Source organism: Dermacentor albipictus, chromosome 1, assembly GCF_038994185.2.
Source record: "Dermacentor albipictus isolate Rhodes 1998 colony chromosome 1, USDA_Dalb.pri_finalv2, whole genome shotgun sequence".
Lineage (NCBI taxonomy): Eukaryota > Metazoa > Arthropoda > Arachnida > Ixodida > Ixodidae > Dermacentor > Dermacentor albipictus.
The window spans coordinates 71412353-71430909 of NC_091821.1; the positions used below are offsets into that span (position 1 = coordinate 71412353).

Genomic DNA, 18557 nt, shown 5'->3' on the forward strand with positions numbered 1-18557 from the left:
GTAGTATGCAGCTGCACAGCGGTCTTCATCTGCCTTGACAGAGCCATCTGTGTATACTTGTAGGTGATTCGGGTAAGTCGTGTTCAGGCGTTCCAGGACTAATGACTTGGCTTCTGCAGATGGGATGCAGCTCTTTGATTGCAATCGTGGTACACTTAAGTTGCATATGATGTCCTCGAATGTCCAGGGTGGTTCTATCCTTTCCCTCGGTCTCGAGCAGCGCAATCCTAATACGCGAAGTGTGTTCAATGCTGCATAAAAATGTGAGCGCGGCCTGTTACCTATACGTCGTAAGAGGGCTCTGCCGGGCGTAGACTCACTCAATCGTAGTAGCTGGATCATGAGAGCCTCGGAAGCCTGAAGTCGCAGAGGGCGTGACTCAGCTTCGTAGAGCACTTTCTTGTTTGACGCTGGCTGAGGGACTCCAAGGCAAAGTCGGATACCTTTTCTGTGGATGGCTTCTAAGCGCTCGTATTGGCTGTCTGAGGGTGACATCAGAGGTAGCTGATACAGGACTCGACTGGTAACCAACGCTGTATGTAGTCGTAGCATCGACATCGGGTGGTTGCCCCAGCGTATGCCAGCGACTCGCTTGAGCACATGTAGCCTGGGTGACGATGACGCCACAACGTGGTCAACAGCGCGGCGCCAGAGTAGCCTGTGGTCTAAGGTAACGCCCAGAAATCGGACGTTGGTGACTTGTCGAATCTGGTATCCGTCCAAAGTCAGCGTCAAGCGTGTAGATTTTCTTTTCACTCCAGGAAATAGTATGAATGATGATTTCTCTGCTGATAGTGTTAATCCAATCGTTGCCAAGTGACCCTGAATTGCTTTTACTGCTCCCTGGGCTATTCGTGCGAGGCGGCGATGCTGGTAGCCGGAGACCCATATGCAGATATCATCGGCATATATTGATATCTTCACTGGTGTTCGACGGTTTAGTACTGTTGGGAGGCTACTCATGGCAATGTTAAATAATAAGGGAGATAAAACACTCCCCTGTGGCACACCACGAAATATACGTATTTCATTGCTCAAAGTGTCGCCAAGACGAACTCTGATGCGACGATCATTGAGGAACGTATGTATGTAGTGCAAGAGATGACCCGTGACGCCTATAACTTGTAACTGGCTGATGATGGCTCTTTGAGACACGTAGTCGTAAGCCTTAGAGACATCCATAAAAACAGCAAGTGTCGACAGGCCGTCCGCACTGTAATGTTCTATGTGGCTTAGCAGGTCCAGCACATTGTCTTGAGCGCTTAGACGCTGCCGAAACCCAGTCATGCACGATGGTAGTTTTCGACCCTGCTCGACATACCAAGTGAGTCTTGTGCACGCCATCTTCTCTATTAGCTTCGCTGCACACGAGGTCAGTGATACCGGTCTGTATGAGTCCAGAGCTGCGGGATTCTTTCCAGGCTTCAGAACCGGTACCACCCATGCTACCTTCCATAAATGTGGGATAGCCCCACTGGCCCAGACTTGGTTGAAAAATGCCAGCAAATCACGCCGCCTCTCAACCGGTAGGTTAGTCAGCATCTGATTACTGATAAGGTCAGGTCCGACCGCACAGCGACGTCGGAGGCTGCTCATGGCTAGTTCCAGCTCTCTGAGTGTGAAAGGAGCATCCATTAGAGACGACAATAGCGGCGGAGGCGGGTCGGTTGTGCCGGCTGACCTGCCGGAAGAGTATATTTCAGCGAACGCATTCGCAAGACAAGCGAGTGTCTTGCCTAACTTCAATGCTAGGGCTTCAAATGGCTTGTGTGGTCGAAAGTTTCCAGCAAGGTTATTAACGACCCACCATATCCTTGGAACTGATGTGAAGACCGATAGGCTTGCACAAAATGATGCCCATTGATCTCTTTTTAGTTTCCTTGTATACCGCCGAATCACTGCGTTAATCCTGTTGTATATAGTCTTCATTGGTGGGTCACCCTTCGTCCTCATCAGCCTCCGTTCCGCTCTTCTACGGGCAGCGCATAGATTTTTTAGCTTTAGATCCGGAGCGGGGAAGTGGTTGGGTAGCTTCAGCTCAGCGGTAGCCAATCTCTTGCTACGTAGCATGTCCGCGAACAGGTCTCCAGATGATTCGCTTAGGCCGTCCCTGTACGTATCCCAATGCGTCACAGGACAGGATCTTCGGCCGTTGGTTCTATATCCAGCAATGTTAACGAAGACAGGAAAATGATCACTGCCCATTCTATCTTTGCTAGTCGTTGACGATGCGAGGATGTCGGTTGAATGTAACGTCAAGTCAATGACACTGTACGAGGCCGGTGGTCGAAAAAACGTTGGCTGTTTGTCATTTGCCACGCAGAGTCCCTCGGTGTTTAAAGCTCTAACAATTTGCTTTCCACGTGCATCAGTCGTCTTGTCGCCCCAGAGAGTATGGTGCGCGTTAAAGTCCCCACATATAATCCTCGGAGCTGGGCAGCGGCTGCAGAGGTCTCTTATAATTTCTCCCATCGGGACCTTCTGACGAGAGCTCACATATACGGAGGCCACGCTGAGACTTCGGTTTCCCAGCCGCACTTGTACAGCAGTGACTTCCAAAGCACTGCTGCAAAGGTCTTCAACTGGTAGAACGTAATGTGGTATTTCCCGTCTCACATATAGCATGGCGCTTCCGTTCGGAAATGTCGGAATACTTTGGTTTCCATGTGCGACATAACCAGCAATTGATCTGGAACTTGGAACACCAGCCTCGGACAGGGCCAACATTGGCACAGGCATGTTGCGTAAGAAAAGCGACAGTTCAGGTAAGTGGCACGCAAGACCCGCACAGTTCCATTGCATAATAAGTGGCACCTGTGGACGAGATGGTGAACATGGTGTCCTGACCACATCCATATTGCTTGGTGCTTTAAGAAGAGGCAGAGCTTACAATCACTGACTCGAGAGCCAGGACTACTTCGAGCATTTCCTTCATCGAGCTCGCCGGCATCTTCTCTATGTGTGATCGCAAGGCTTTGAAGAGAGCACGTAGCACCTGCTGACAGTCCTCCTGTTGATTTTTTTCATCGCAACGCGGTTGGGGTCGCTGCAGTGCAGACACATAACTTCGCTGCTCCGGTTGTTCAGCAGTCCTCTCTTCTACGGGGCCTCTGTTCACTGATTTGACTGCTTTAGCCGGTCCGCTGCGCGATGGCACCACTGTGTCCTGGATTCCTGGAGAAGGCTTCAGGCTTGGAAAATCAGTTTCACTCTTTGAGCTCCATTTGATTTCGTCCGACTCTCTGTGACTTTCTGTCTTTTTCTTCGTCGTATTTTTCTCATCGTTTCCTGTTGGCCCCAAGATAAACGTTTTCTTACGCTTTATTGCCGCTGCACGCGTAGGACACTTGCTATAACTAGCTGGATGACCACCACTACAGTTTGCACATAGAAAGTTCTCGCTGCATGCGCATGTTTTGAAATCGTGTGGTCCTCCACATCTCTTACACCACTGCTCACCACGGCAGTACTTGGCCACATGTCCATAGCGCTGACACTTGAAGCACCGAGGTGGTGTCTCAACGTAGTCGATGGTCTCGTGTCTTGTGAAGCCCAAGTTGATCTTCTCTGGACGGTCTGTATTTGGAGCGAACGTAAGAACCACGGAGCTGGTTCGCCTGGACTCCCAATCGGTTTCGGAAATTTGGACGCGTCGCGTGACTCTCCTGGCATGGTAAACACCTTGTGGTTTTAGGTATAGCAGCAGTTCCTCGTCAGTGTACCACTTCGGTACTCCTCTAATAATGCACGTGTTTTGCAGGTACGAATTGGGCACTCGTGCTGATATTGCAGTCCCTGAGATTGACTTGCAGCTGAGAAGGGAATTCACATGCTCTTCTGTCTGTACATCTAGAAGCAGGGCTCCTTGAGCAGTAAATCGGCTCCTAACTGGTGATGTGCCAAGAATGTTTTCAATTTCCGTAGACAGAGCAATGGGATTTACTTTTTTCAGGTCAGCTCCTTCTGTGGCAGGGGTAATAATCACTGGGATTCCGACGGTCCTCTTCTTGCGGTGACGCACAAGCCTGAAGCCTTCATCGTCCGGATCTGTGATGTCAGCTATGTCACAATCGTCAATAAGCGTAGACTCGTCGTCTGTTTCTGTAGCCTTGTATCGCTTACAGCCACGGTTGCTCTCAGGGTCAGTCGGTGGCCTCTGGCCCGGTGTCAGGTCAGGCGTAGTCATGACGGAGCTCTTGCCGCTACCAGATCGGGCTCTTCTGCAGGCTCCTATCGAAGCGACGGGAGGCGAAGGTCCCCCCGGCCTCTGGTAGGGAAAGTACCTTGGCGAGTCGTCCGACGTCTTCGACAAATCTATTTGACAAAACGTCGAAAAAATTCAAAGACACTCGGGAGCGAGACAGCAGTGCGACTGATGATGATAATGATGTCCTGGATGAGTTTGGCGCTTACCCACTCGCGGGGATTGGCCAAGAGTCGGGCAGACTTTGCTTATGTGTTCAGAAAAGGAGGTAAAAATCTAAAATTTTGTTACATGAATTTAAGCGAGGGAAAATCGAAACGGTTCAGTAGATTGTCATGCTACGTAGAGGAGAAAAAAAAATAATTATCTTTGTCGAACCAAACTTCTTCTTCTTCTCCCACTTTACTATTGATGGGAGGTAAGAACCGTACGTACGATGCATTCGTGTCATAGAAATTCCTCCACTTCAGCATTCAATTTGAAGCATTGGTACACCGCCTGCGTCTTGGTACTGCATTTACAAAACACTTCTTGTACAGGATACAACGTGTCTCTAGTCCGCAGTGTTCTTGTGACCATCCAGACGAAGATGTGAATCATCATCTTCTCGAGTTCACGAAATACGATACACAAAGAACGGTACTGCAAGCTAATTTGTTTATATTAGACAGAAGACCATTCACTCGAAAAAAGATACGTGGCCCATGGCCAACTGCGGGCATTCAAAAAAGAGCGTTTCTTGCTTTGAAAACGTTTTTAGAGGACACCAACATTTTGGGAAAATATTAGGTATCAGAAGATCCAAATACGCTAAATGAGCAACACAAACGTTGTTCGTGGTTCATAATTGGTTTATGTGGTGATCGCAACTTTTACGCAATATGTATAATTCTGTTCTCTACTTGCAGTGCATCACATGTATTGTGTGTTTTGGCTGTTCAAAACATCTAACTTTATATAAGCGCATGTGGACTGAACTAATGCACAGAACTTTGCGACTCATGTACTGTTGGACTGTATATTTTTTATTCATCCAGTGTTCTACTGAGTGCCTTATTTCGTGTCGCTATTCTCCCTTTTTACGCAAATTTGTTTCATTTGCCGAGTTACAAGGAGTAGCCAGCGCCACCATAAAGGCGCCAATTTCTCCTAATATTCATTTCAATAAAAAAAAATGATGGGAGGTCATTGACATATAGCGAGAACAGTATGGGCCCCAAAACTGATCCTTGCGGAACTCCTGTAACCATATTAGTATACTGGGAAGCAAAGGAGCCCAATTTTACATATTGTTTCGACCGTTTAGGTAGCTTGAAAAGAGCTCCATTGTAATTTCGCTAAACCATAAGTTCGTAATTTTTTTAGAAGCATGGAATGACAGACCGTGTCGAGTTCTTTCTTTAAATCTAAAAATAGTCCTACGGCAAGCTCGTTTTTGTGTAGAGCTGTGTATATACTCTGGGTTAGTTCTAACACTGCTGATGACGTTGATCGATTGGCTCTGAATCCATGCTGAGAATTTGTTAGAAGCTTGTGTTCGTTTAGGTAGTGCTTCAGTTGAGCCGCGATGACCCTTTCAGATACAGTATTTATTATGCTAAGCACATAGATAGGCCGATAGCTTCCTGGGTCATTGACGTCGCCACTTTTATATATGAGAAACTCTTGCGATCTTTAGGATGTCAGGGTATGTGCCTCAGCTTATACAGTTGAGTATTTTAGTGAGTAGTGGCACAATAATCTCCGTATTGTCTTTCAATGCTTTTAAAATATTTAGGGGTATTATTGGATTGCAACTTGAACTGGAGACCACATATATGTAGTATATGCACCTAGTTAGCTTCGGCTTCCTATTTATTAATAAAATCCAGAGAATATATTGACCTTAGCGTACTTAAAGTTATTTACTTTTCCATATTTTACTGTCACATCATATACTGTTCCAAATCATGGTCTGGACATATAAAACATACATAGATCCCGCCTTTCGGTTACAGAAATGTCCCTTGCGCATTATGACATACAGAAGCCCACATGATAATAGTGACATGCTGTTTGGTCGCCTCGCTGAATTACCATTATCTATGGCATGCGAAATGAAAGTTTCCATTTTGATTAACACTATCTTACGTGGAAATCATTCATTATCACCAAGCCTGTTTATTACACCTAATGGCAATACAAGGGGTGGAACAAATATAAATTTCGACCTACCAATCACTTGTAACATGTATGGCCAACAACTATTTGAGTTTCATGGTGCCAAAATTTGGAACGCAGTACCTCTTGAGGTAAAAATGGACAACCATTTCGTGTCTGCTGTAAAAAAGCTATACCTACCAAAAAGTTCGTGATTTGCCGTCAGTCTGGTTCTCCACTTGTTTCAAACTGTGGCAGATTATTCCTTCTTGGATCTATTCGGAAAGGCTGAACACTTGAGCACAGACCCTTGCAAATATGTTACTTCTACGTATAATATACTATTTCTTTTTTTGTTTTTTGTGTATGCATTCTCCTAACAGTTCTGTTTTATTACTAGTGATTGATATCCACTGTTTTCTTTTTTAATGGCTGTAATTGTATGTACCCATCTAACTGTATTAGGTTGTATCACTAATAACTAGATATGCGCTTGACTTTGTATCTGCTGCTGCATATATGACTATGGGCCTACACTAGCCTTTGGCTACCGGCCCAACAGTTCTTTTGTACAAAGTATTGTCAATGAAAAATAAATTGAACTGAATTGAATTAAAATTGAAGCTCCTGGAGGTGATCGTCGTGCGTGTCGCATTGCGTGGCACAGGTGCGCAAGAACACGTGTGCGCGTGCCATTTTCTTTTAAGCGGAAGACGCAGGAACTAAATGGGTGAATGCATAGCATTTGATTAAGCTCTTCACGAAAGCTACGCATCACATAGGTCTCAAGATGTGCTTTCTTTTATTTATTTACGATCGACCGACTGCAGAATTTAAGCCTACTTGGTGAGCTCGACTCTGCAATCTGCGCCGCCATACATTACGGTTTCCACGAAGCTCGTTCCCACTGGCGACATGTCAAATGCGTCAGAGACAATTGTGAAGATGAAATGAACAACAGACGCGACATTTGTAACAGTTATTAGTATCAGCTTTATTCGTTGTACACACTTCATCAGCGTCGAGGCGCAAAGCACGAGCCTCGTGGATGGAGAAAAACGGGGGAGGGTAAGAATGGGGGATTAGACATGCCGCCTGTTCAGGTATGGCACATATAAGACCGCGTGACGGAGTAAGCAGACACATCTAAGCATTTTGCCTTCTCACGACGGCTTCCCAACGGCTTGGTACGATGGTTGCTGTAATACAGTAAATGATGCCTACAACAAAAGTAACAAATAAGACGACTAGAACTTCCATTGGGTACGAGACCCAGCAAAAACGAAAACGAGAACATGCAGCACACCGGACGTTAGCAAAGCATAAAGGCACGAACAAGTGTATAGACGAACGCGACGAATGCAGCGCCATTTGTTAAGTACGTTTTATTTTAACGTGCATGTTTGCGCCTATTCAGTTTCGCCTCACTGAATTAACGAAAATCGCGTTTCAGCTTGCTCTGTTTCTCGCTTCTAATTGTTAACATTTTCTTTAGTTGAACCGCCTTCTTGCCACGACATTGATTAGAAGAATGTTTAAGCCACTCGCAGCTGTCGCTTGTGCAGGCGCAAAAGATCGTAGCGTTATATGGGGTATACTCTCATTCATGTTTCTTTGCCTGTCTGGTTCATACCAGCATCGATGCTTTCCCAGGCGCCTAGATTATCCTTCGCCAAAAACGTTGTTTCCATCTTTTTTTTTCTTTTGACCCCAGTGAAATAGTTATGACATAAAGTGATGCAATATGCCCAAGGCTCTTCTGTCTATTCCATTATTTCATGCAAGCAGAGAACATGGTATTTGTGAGAGATACAAAGAAAAAAATGTTTGACAACTTTCAAGACAGCTTGTCGCTCTAGGGGAAGATCACTTTTTCAAGAAATATCGGTCGCTTTGTGAACCTCGTAGCTTTCTGCACCTGTTCCTGTCTTCTTGCCCAGAGGCCATTCTTCTTAAAGTGAATGCGACGTCAGCAAAATACGCTGCCCTCTTCATCACCTTCTCGCCATAGCAAAAGGAGAAAAAGAAAAGCAAGAAACCTGTATGTTTCGTATAACGTAGCGTAACTGTGCCTAAATCATGTTTTTTTCTTCAGCGCAGCTTGTATAGTAATGCCATAAAAGCAATGTCGAATTCAGCAGCGGTATGATATTCTCCTGGAAGCATATTTTTTTAGTTATAGAACATAAAAAGCACGTTTATCGTTTCAGTTTCATTCCTTGTTCATCTCTGGAACGCAAAGAGAGATGCGGCTTCAAGTAAAATAAAAAAAAAGCTTCATGTCCCAGCGCGTAGCAGTTCTGAGCAAACTAATAATCGCAAAGACCGACAGTCGACTAGACGATTGCAATCGGCCCCTTTCCATCCGCTCGAGCTGCTTCGCTTCCCCGCCGAGCCGTTCTTGTGAAACTTTTACTCATAGTTCCGCACTGCAATTATCTGGCGAAGCGGCTTCACGCAACGGTGTAACGCTGGGTATCGACATCTTTGTTTCTCTCTCTATTTCTCGGTATTTATCTTGTGCTTGATGACTCCAAATGCCACTGCGAATGCCCCATAGGCGCTGAGTCCATCTTCTTGCCCAAGAGGCCGGCTTAGCGGGCGTGCGCCTTACAGAAGGGCCGCCCTCCTTTAGCGAAGAAGCTTTGACCCTCCAGGTTTTTCTGGCAGATCTGCGCAAGGTGAGTGAGAAGAAATAGCCCATCAGTTGTATGAAAGAGCGCAAGAGATATGTCTGTGTCTGTAAAACCCGTTAACAGTCAAGTAGCCAACATTTTATTTGTAAGCATGGGAAAAGCGACTGGCAGGCTGTGATCGTGATTGTGATCGGGTCACGATTACAGAAGAGCAGTGCTAAAAAACTAGACAAGTTAAAAAGGGGCACACAGACCCCGCCCTGTCCTTTCTCTCTTGTCCCGTCTTATGGGGCTGCTTTTTGTAATCGCGAAACTGCAATTCTTGTAATTTTCTTTCTTTCAACCTTTTCTATTAATTTTGAATCTAATAAGCTGTAAGCTCAGCGCGCTCTAAAATGCTTCTACCAAAAAAAATTACATTTACTCTTCGTAATGGATCTGTTGTTTTAGTGAACCGGCACCCATGGTTTCTGGAGGGGACTCCAGAAACGCCGCTGAAATGCGTCGTGAAGAAATGTTTTTAAGTTTTAGGAGCCACAGAAGATCCCCGTTTTTATCTTCGATGACATCTTGTTACTCGTATGGGTTAACCGCATGCGAGTAACAAATGGCTACCAGACATACGCCACCAAAACAATCAACCCGAATAATGAGATTTCACAATATGTGCACAAGCAACCCGTAGTATGGAATAGTAGGCTCGAGTTATTCTGCAGTATTAATGCGCCTCGAGCGGCAAGCCGTACTTTGCGTTTGCAAATGTTCCATGTGTTTGAACACCAAACATACCAAATCATAGAACGGGGTGGACTATAACGTTAGTGGCTCACTAACTACAAATTCTGCAAGGTGACTTTTTAACTTCCAGAATTGAACTAAAGCATAGTACTTCAGTTCAAAATTGTCTGCTTAACTTCATTTACATTACTAATAATTACATTTAATACCACTCAGTGTCACTTAATCTCCCCTCATAATCTTGATTGTCAGGTGAATAAAGTAAACCCTCATCCTGAGTCTATTCACACCAGCGTGTTCCCTTAATTTCCATCAAAGGTAGCTCAAAACTGTCTTGCGAAGACACTACAATTAAACTCCTGCGTTAAAACGTGCAGTTTACTTCGTGGTTTAATTTCTATCAGTATTCGTTCACTGATCCTTGTGATCATGTCCGTTGTATCATGCCTCCGACTGACCGTGCACTTGAAGCACTGGGAGTGGTAGTTGTTGTTCAGCGCTTCAACCCAGCGATCTCCGGCCTCGATCGGGAATCCGCAGCCCACGCACTTGGTGGTGAAGAGCTCGTTCCAGTCTGCGATTTCAAGAGGATATTTTATATCCGGTTGAGTGGGACACAGTGCCGATTCATGCCAGATGTAAGGCGTCGGCTTTATTTCACTTGACCATGCCGAAGATCACACTTGATTTGTCTCGCCAGCATAAAGCATGTAGTGGAAGAAAGTCAAGGTACACAAATCAAATTTCATGAAGTGCAATATTTCGAAAACAAATGAAACATATTTTTTCTCTGTTATATGTAGTTCTGCGCTGAGTAATTTCTTTCGAGTCACTTTAGCGGGAGCCCACTTTTCCCAGAGTGTGCTTCGATATGAAGAAATAAGATGACCGTAGGCCTCAGCGCAGCTCCTTAGGCGGCGCTGATTCGATGTGCACTTCGAAATATATTCGCAGATTGGTTGACCTGCCCTCTCGCGTTGCTGCATAGATATCGTGGTCTGGTATCGAGAAACCGTCAGTTCTTTAACTCTTGCCTAGCCATCTATACCTTTTCTTTCTTTCTTCTTTTTTGACCCTGCATACTTTCTTGGACACAGTAAAAACATGTGTATAGCTTTGGACAATATACACCTTCGACTATCTTAGTACATTTACACTTATACAAGCGATATAAGTTATACAAGCACTGCGAGAAGAAATAAGTGCTGTAGAATTACAAAAACAGCGACTGTAACGAATAGACTTCAAGTGATGGAAACCGTCCGCGTTTGGAGGCCTTCTTGTGCAGATGAAAATGCTTCGCAAAGAATCGCGTGTCGGGTGGAATTTATTGGTTTCACAAACTTAATGAGACTCCTTGTGACAGCGGACCTCAAAACCACCATCAAGTTTCATCCAAAAATTGTGGTCTTCGAAACAGAGTACCAAAATGAAACGCGAAATTATAGATAAACGTCTGCGTGTGGGGAAGCGTTCATTCTGGCCGTTGCCGATCGCTTACGACCAACGGCGATCACACTTCATGTGAAATTGGGTTCCCCGGTTCCATTCATGCGCGGAGACTATTATACTTTCACATGAGTAGTTAAGTTATTATAGTCAGAGAATGGCGCTCTATGACAGCCATCGCGGGCGTTCCCGATAATAAAACTCATGGCACGCATTGTGGCCGCGGAACTACTGAGTTCCACTTTTAGTTTCCCAATTTTAGCATTATGGATCAGCGTTAGAGCATGCGCGTGCCATTTCTGCGAAGCAATGTCTTTTCCTCTGTGCGTGCTCAACGGTTACCGCTGCTGCTTGGGCAGACTGCCACACTACTTGGAATGAACGCAGAAGCTTCCCTGAAAAATAACTCTTAATCGACATTCGCGGAGCGCTTGGCGCTAAGCACACGTCAGTTCTTGTCAGGTGTCCACACACCTACATTTAAGCGTGTAACCTGAAGCGTCCTTTATTTTTTTTTCCTCTTCCATCTTCAAATGTTTATACCAGCGTGTTCATAGGATAGCCATTCGTTAGTAAATTCTCTAATGATGTGCTGCGCGTGTGTAGCACGCGAAAAACCGTGGGGATTAACACAAAGTGCGGGAAATAGGCAACCTGTCTGACGGGTTGCTTTCGCGGGCTGGACGCTAGCGAATTTAATAATAATAATAATAATAATAATAATAATAATAATAATAATAATAATAATAATAATAATAATAATAATAATAATAATAATAATAATAATAATAATAATATGAAGAAGAAGCGATGGTTGCAACTACCTAAGGCTGAACGAGGGTTATGACGCCCTTCGCAGTAGGGGGGTTCGGATCATCTTGGGCACCTGCGTTTCTCTAGCTTGCACCTAAACCTAAGCACACGAACGCTCTGCATTGAGGCCAGTGAGACGCTGCGGCTTGGTATCTAACCCGCGATGTCGTGCTCAGCAGCAGACATCACAGCCGCCGAGTTACTGCGGCATTGGTCAACTTATTAACTATACCTTGCTCTCTCAATAAAATCTTTATTTTGTACAGACTGATGAGTAGAAGCGCCGGAAAAATAGCGCCGTGCCCAAATCTCAACCCTCTGTGTAACTTACTACAGCGCCAAATAGTGTAATTTGCCGACAGCAAAGGGAAAACACGAACAATGCGGTGATAACTTGCCTTACAACAGACTACTCAGTACAGTATGCAGTTCTATTGTATTCAATGTGTATACTATATTGGTAGTCGTCTTGAAACGCAACATCCAGCAATGATTTGTAAGGGGAGACAAGCCAGTCCCGCTGGTTAAGCACTTGTGGCGTTCTGCTGCGGTGGCAGTGACCCCAATAGGTCACCATTGTTATTCGCCTCCGAGGAGGCCGCATTCCGATGGCGCCGATATGCAAAAACGCATTTATGCAGCCTTAGAAAAAACAACTCTAGTCCAATTCATTTCAAGGTCGTGCCTCATCGCTCCTAATGACCTCTATTAGTTTTGTGTGGTAAAACACCACCAGTAACTAAATTTCGGTAAGAGTCGATGTATTATCATTCGTGCGATAACCACCGCCTTCAAGGCGAACGCCGTATTGTCACCCCATGTGCGGCAAAACAGTGACAAAAATAAATTGATTGTCCGAGGAATGAGAGCACAATGAAGCGCATACAGGGTAGGCAGTGGTACACATATACAAAATACAAAGAAAAGCCTAAAAATATGCGCAGGTTTTTAAAGAGCAGACATAGACATTAAGTGATGCACTGCGAAGGAAGACTGTTTTCGTAAGGACAGCGCCTATAGATTACATTACTTGATACTAAACGCTACGAGACCAGCGAAGAGACAACCAGGCGTGAAGCGCTCCGAACAGGAGCATTCATGGATGTGCCGTCCTTGAAATGTCTCACAATTACCCGTAAGACAAGCATTGAAGGAGAAAATTTTATTATCCGCTAAGTAATTTATACGTGAATTCATTATCACACTCTCTGTTTGCACTGCTAGGATCGTTTCTGGCGTTCCTCAATCACTTTCCACTTCACACCCTTTAACAATAGTGGCCAGATGGTTCATTACAGCACCATACATTTTTCCAACTGGTCACCAGCACAATAAGTGACGCCTAAATCGGTAGTAGCTTACTAGATAGGAAAGCGACAGCAAACATTTCATTGCGATTGTGTTGTCAGTGACTCTTCATTAGTTTTCTTCTCTTTCATTCTTACCTATCCTTTCCCCTTTTCCCTTCTTCAAGTGTACGTTTGCCAAGACGGCACATCCTTGGTGAACCTCGCTACCTTTCCCTCTGCTTTATTTTCTCTCTCTCTAATAGATCAATCAGTCATAGAGAGTATTTTTGCTGTCTTAGCTCGGAAGAAAATTCGTGCAAGGCGGAGGTACTCGACCTTTTTCGCAGTAGGGCATTCCGTCTTCGAGGTAGAACGAGCTGTTTCCAAAAGCTGTTTTGCAGTATGTGCACACGAAGCAATCGGGGTGCCAAGTCTGCTCAAGAGCATTCAGGCAATCCTGCAGGGAGAGAGGAGACCAATAACAGGATTCTATAGCAGGTGGTAAGTTCTCAGAATGAGAGTAACAAAGCATATTAAGTTGCGTCGATAAACTCTCAGAACAAAAAAATAAAAGCCCTGTGTTCCCACTTGAAGTTCACGTGTCAAATTCACGAAGCTTTTCATTCGTATGCCATCTTTCCTACTGGCAGGCTGTCTTCACTAATAATATACCCAGTTTCAAGATTGGCTGTAACTTGCTCTTATGAATAATCATAGCGTTATAACTTTTAGTAAATACCGGTCCTGATGCTTGCGCTTTAAATCTGAGCTATGAGTAACAATGAATTACTCAGGGGAAATTACATGTACTTAGTCATTTGATTAATGAAATGATAAATTAATGGAATTTAAAGTAGAAGAAAGAAAAACTTTCCGCAGGTGGGGAACGATTACATTAATTTATAATTTCTTTAATTCAGTTAGTAAGTACATGTAATTTTCCCTGTGTTGTCCTTGGTGTCATTGTTGGTTTCTTATGATACGATTTATAAAGATCGGGTCGCTCGGTTAACCCCCTTTCTCCTCGTTCATTACATAATGAGGGTCTCGAATCCGGCAACACTGATGCCTCCAGGTAGCACGTGTGGGTTTACTGACCAGTTGCCTTCACCCAAAAAAGATTATGCACTCGTGAGGTCTGCACCACAAAGGATGTTCCGCATCCACCGCCAAGGTTTGTGAGTAGTGGCGCTGGCTAACACTCTCAGGATTAGTTCTATTGGTAACACATAAATACCCCAGAAAGTGGATGGGAAAACGGCGCCACGGTAACTCAATTGGTAGACCATCGCACCCGTAATGCTAAGACGTCGTATCGTTCCCCACCTGCGGCAAGTTGTTTTTCCATCTACTTTTAATTCCATTAATTTATCATTTCTTTCATTCAATTAGTAAGTACATGCAATTTCCCCTGTGTTTTCCTTGGTGTCCTTCTTTGTTGGTTTTATGATATGATTAATAAAAATTGGGCCCCTTAGTTAACCTCCTTTCATCTCGTTCAATGAATGATTCAAGTAAGCTTTATATTACAGATTACAAACCCTCAATGCACACCCTACGACAGAAACTGTGTGCCAACAAAAGTAACCTAGACGCTATGCCTAGGGTGTCCCAGCTAACTTTAGCCACTGTTTAAAAATATGGAAATTCCACGTAGCTGGGCAGGACAAAGATAATGTTGTTTGCCGTCGCTTGGAGGTACTCAAACAATTTCTTTTTCCATCCCACCTAATTAGATAATTAGCCTTAATTAATTAATAAACTTCTCAAATATTATAACTAGATGAAAAGTGTCAATGACAAAATTGTAGAGCGACATGAAAAACTCCCGATACAACTTTCTGTTCCTCAATACGTGCTACATAAAAGTTTTCCCGAGCGTGAAAGAAGCCTGCGAATACACGAAAAGTGCCTCGAGTGGCCAGTCGGGCGGCCATTTTGCGTATATTCGCGGGCTTCTTTCACGCTCGGTAAACACTTTTACGTAGCACGTATTGAGCAACGGAAAGCTGTAACTGGTATTCTTCATATCGCTGTAAAATTTTCTCAATGACACTTTTCACCTAATTATAACATTCTGGAAGTTAATTAATTAATTACGAGTAATTATCTAATTAGGTGGGATGAAAAATATAGTTTGAGCATCTCCAAGCACCGGTACACAACATTACCTTTGTTCTGTCCAGCTACTTGGCATTTGCATATTTTTTTAATTCTGGCTATAGCTATAACTAGGACACGCTGTGTAGTATTGCCCTTCCAGTTTTAGTGAACGATAGGCTGAAAAGTAGGCGAGTCTTACGCCCTTGATGCGATGTCCACACTTCCTGCAAATGGGTGCCATGTAGCATTCGTAGCAGTGTTCGCAGTACAATTTTCCCTGCTCCTCGACGAAGCCGATGTCCTGGAGCGACTTGCGGCAGCTACCGTTGGAGCACAAGAAGTGATCCGGGCACCAATTGCGTCCTAGCGCTGTCACAAACGGCCCCCTGCGAAGAAAATTCAGTCAAAGGCAGTGCTTAGAGCGCGTGCTTCGTTTCTTCCCATCATAAGTTAGTTAAAGTATGAGAACAAATTGCCTAACACTCGCGAGACTCACGATTGACCTTTATAATTGTCCTGCTTGACTTCGGTACTAATGATTTCAGAAGCAATTGTTTCATACTGAATTCAAGATGACGACGAGGCCATTTAGAAGATACCCTTTCGGAGTGCACCGTATCACAGCTCTAAACAAAGTGACGTGAAGAAAGAAACCGATGAGTGGGCATGCATCCGGTTCTTCACTGACGTCAGAAATGTCCCAGTAGCTATAAGGCTAAGCGTTTTGTAGGATATATCAAGCTAAATTGAAAGTATGACCCAGAGCAACAGACAGAGAATAGAACATTTTAGTATAGTTTTGCCGCCACTCCGCTTAACGACCCAAGCAGCTGCCAGCGGCACACTTTGACTTTACCGCGCCGCGCATGTGCAGATTGCAAAAATACCTGTTCTGTATTTTTCTGTACTTAAAAATACCTGATACCTGTTTCACCTCAGAGAGGTGGAACAGGTATCATTATAGTAGTAACAAGGTCGTGGTGGTAACATGGAACGTTCTAGTGTAGCTTCTACGAGACGCACTGCTGCACATCGCAAAGCTCGATTCAAATGCTGAATTATGCGACATTCAGAATCCAAAAGATATGGTCTCGGTACAAGGGCTATCGCAGCTACTTCTTTAAGGGAGCCTATGTACGGACACCTGTGGGAAGTTGAGTTAGGACGAAAATAGATATGATTCATTGGGCTCTCCGCACATCTCAGAGACCGGGGAAGAATGCCAAAGTCGTAGCCTGGCAGCCTCTCCTATCGTTGTACATAGTACAGTTCATTGTATACTTGCATTATCCCCAACCATTCTCTTTTTCTCTTTCCTTGTCTCTCTCAGTTTCATTTACCCCGGTGAGGGGCAGCACGCCAGAGACACACGTTTACAGCCAACGTTTCCTCATTTCCGCTCACTAAAATCCCTCTCTCTCGCCATTCGCACTCAACATGTCTCCCGCAGGCGCATGGAGTGCGCGAAGTGGCGTACCTAATGGGTGATCCACAGCTGGAGCAGATGGGTATCTTGCCGCCGATGGCCTGCGTCAGCTTTCCGCGGCCTCTCTTGGGCGCCGGCCTGGACCCCGCTCCTTGGGAGAGACCTGAAGGGCCCGTAAAAGGAGCCGATGAGGCGCCGGTCGCGAGCGCAGGCGCGGGCTGCCCAACGGGGGCCCAGGGCCCACCATTGCCTATTTTGGCAGGCGGCGCGCGTGACACCGGCTTCGGTGCCGTGGGCGGCGGCACCTTGACGCCGCCGATCGGTTGCTGCTGGCCGCCGCCATAGCCCGACAGTGGGCTAGGCGAGGACGACACAAACGAAGGTGGTCGCGACGAAGCTGGGCTCGACACGGGCGAGTATGGGGACGCGGATGGGGACGAGGGCCGGAAGGGCCCTCCCGGCGGGGCCCCGATCGGCTGGCCACCGCCCCACTTAGGGGTCGACGGAGCCGTCGTCACCCGCTGAGTGCCCGGAGGAGGTCGGTACGTAGGCACGCTCGGCGTGGCGTTCGACTCCAGAACGCTGCTGGCGGGAGCGGGACCGCCGGCGTGTGCGGGCGGCCAGGTGAACTTGGCGCCTCCTTGCCGGCCGACAAGACAGCGGTGGTCCGCCGAAATGGCAGCGCGGTCATCACGGCGTCGCGGATAGGCGGAAGCCAGGGAGACGAAGACAGGGAAGGCGAGGGCAGAAAAGACAGGAAGAGAGGGACAGAGCCAGGGAGAAAAGAAATGAAAGACAAGCGAAAGAAGACAGTCGAGAGCATGCTGGTGCGGGGCAGAAATCTCTGCAGCGCCGAGCACTTCGAGACCTCTACCTTCGATTACCCGTAGCAGTCAACCGTTGCATGTCACAACAACCGTAGAATAAATTTAGTTGACATACCTAAGAATTCTCGGCATCGGACTTGCTTGCCTGTACACCACGACGTTAAAGGTAGTTCTCGCTCTGCTAGTTGTCAATTGTACCTGTGTGGACACTGCTTTCTTATTTAATTGTTTCCCATAAACTCATTTCATCTCATTAGGCCGTCCCTGTATGTTGCTTCTGCTGCATTACGCTGGTGCTTTGCACTTTGGTGACAAGATTGTGTTTTGGTCAAAGTTAGCTGGCAGCGTTTAATTATTAGTTTCAAGAGTCACGGCTATCAAAGAGTCCCTTCAATTACCCTCTCTATATAAACGACGACTGTTCGCATTGTTTTCCCACTTCCACAGATTGTATCATACCCCATCATCCTTCACTGCATCCCATATCAAACACCCGCTACGAATTTTCTCCCACCTCGACCATCCCTTCAAAGTGCGTCCCATGTTTGCGCGTACGAATCTCCTTTGACAATCACCGCTCTTCCTTGCTATTTATCACTGGAACAAGCTGCCAAAAGAAATTGCTTCTATACATGATCGTGACTTTGTTGTAAGCCATTTGAAGCGCAGTTTAAATACGCATGTCTAGTAAAAACAGAATTTTGTGCTTTTGACCCGTTGTAAGTGCATTTACAGGCTTTGTACAGAGTCTTTTTTTTTTTCATCTTGTATGCACTTCTTCCTTTTTTCTTTTTTCTTTATTTTTTATTGTGTTTAGTAGCCTGTACTACGGCGTTCCATATTGCCTTTCCCCTTCAATTGTGTTTAAAATATCTTGTTATTCCTCCCCCCCCCCCCTATTTAATGCCCGCAAGAGCCTTTAGGGTATCAGAA

At 45.4% G+C, this 18557-nt stretch overlaps 1 protein-coding gene across 4 annotated transcripts in view; it reads right to left on the reverse strand.

Annotated features, from left to right (window-relative positions):
• Positions 1-7312: 7312 nt before the first annotated feature.
• Positions 7313-18557, reverse strand: part of Zasp52 (Z band alternatively spliced PDZ-motif protein 52) — a 106826-nt gene continuing 95581 nt past the window's right edge. For 3 of the 4 annotated variants that reach the window (XM_065434405.2, XM_065434407.2, XM_065434406.1), the window contains exons 12-16: positions 16849-17437; positions 15571-15757; positions 13605-13725; positions 10176-10291; positions 7313-9015 (exon numbers count right to left, since the gene is read on the reverse strand). In XM_065434405.2, coding sequence (XP_065290477.1) covers positions 8938-9015; positions 10176-10291; positions 13605-13725; positions 15571-15757; positions 16849-17437 — 1091 coding nt within the window. In that variant the 3' untranslated portion in view covers positions 7313-8937. The remainder of the gene's footprint in view (positions 9016-10175; positions 10292-13604; positions 13726-15570; positions 15758-16848; positions 17438-18557) is intronic. The other variant, XM_065434408.2, reaches the window with a different exon arrangement.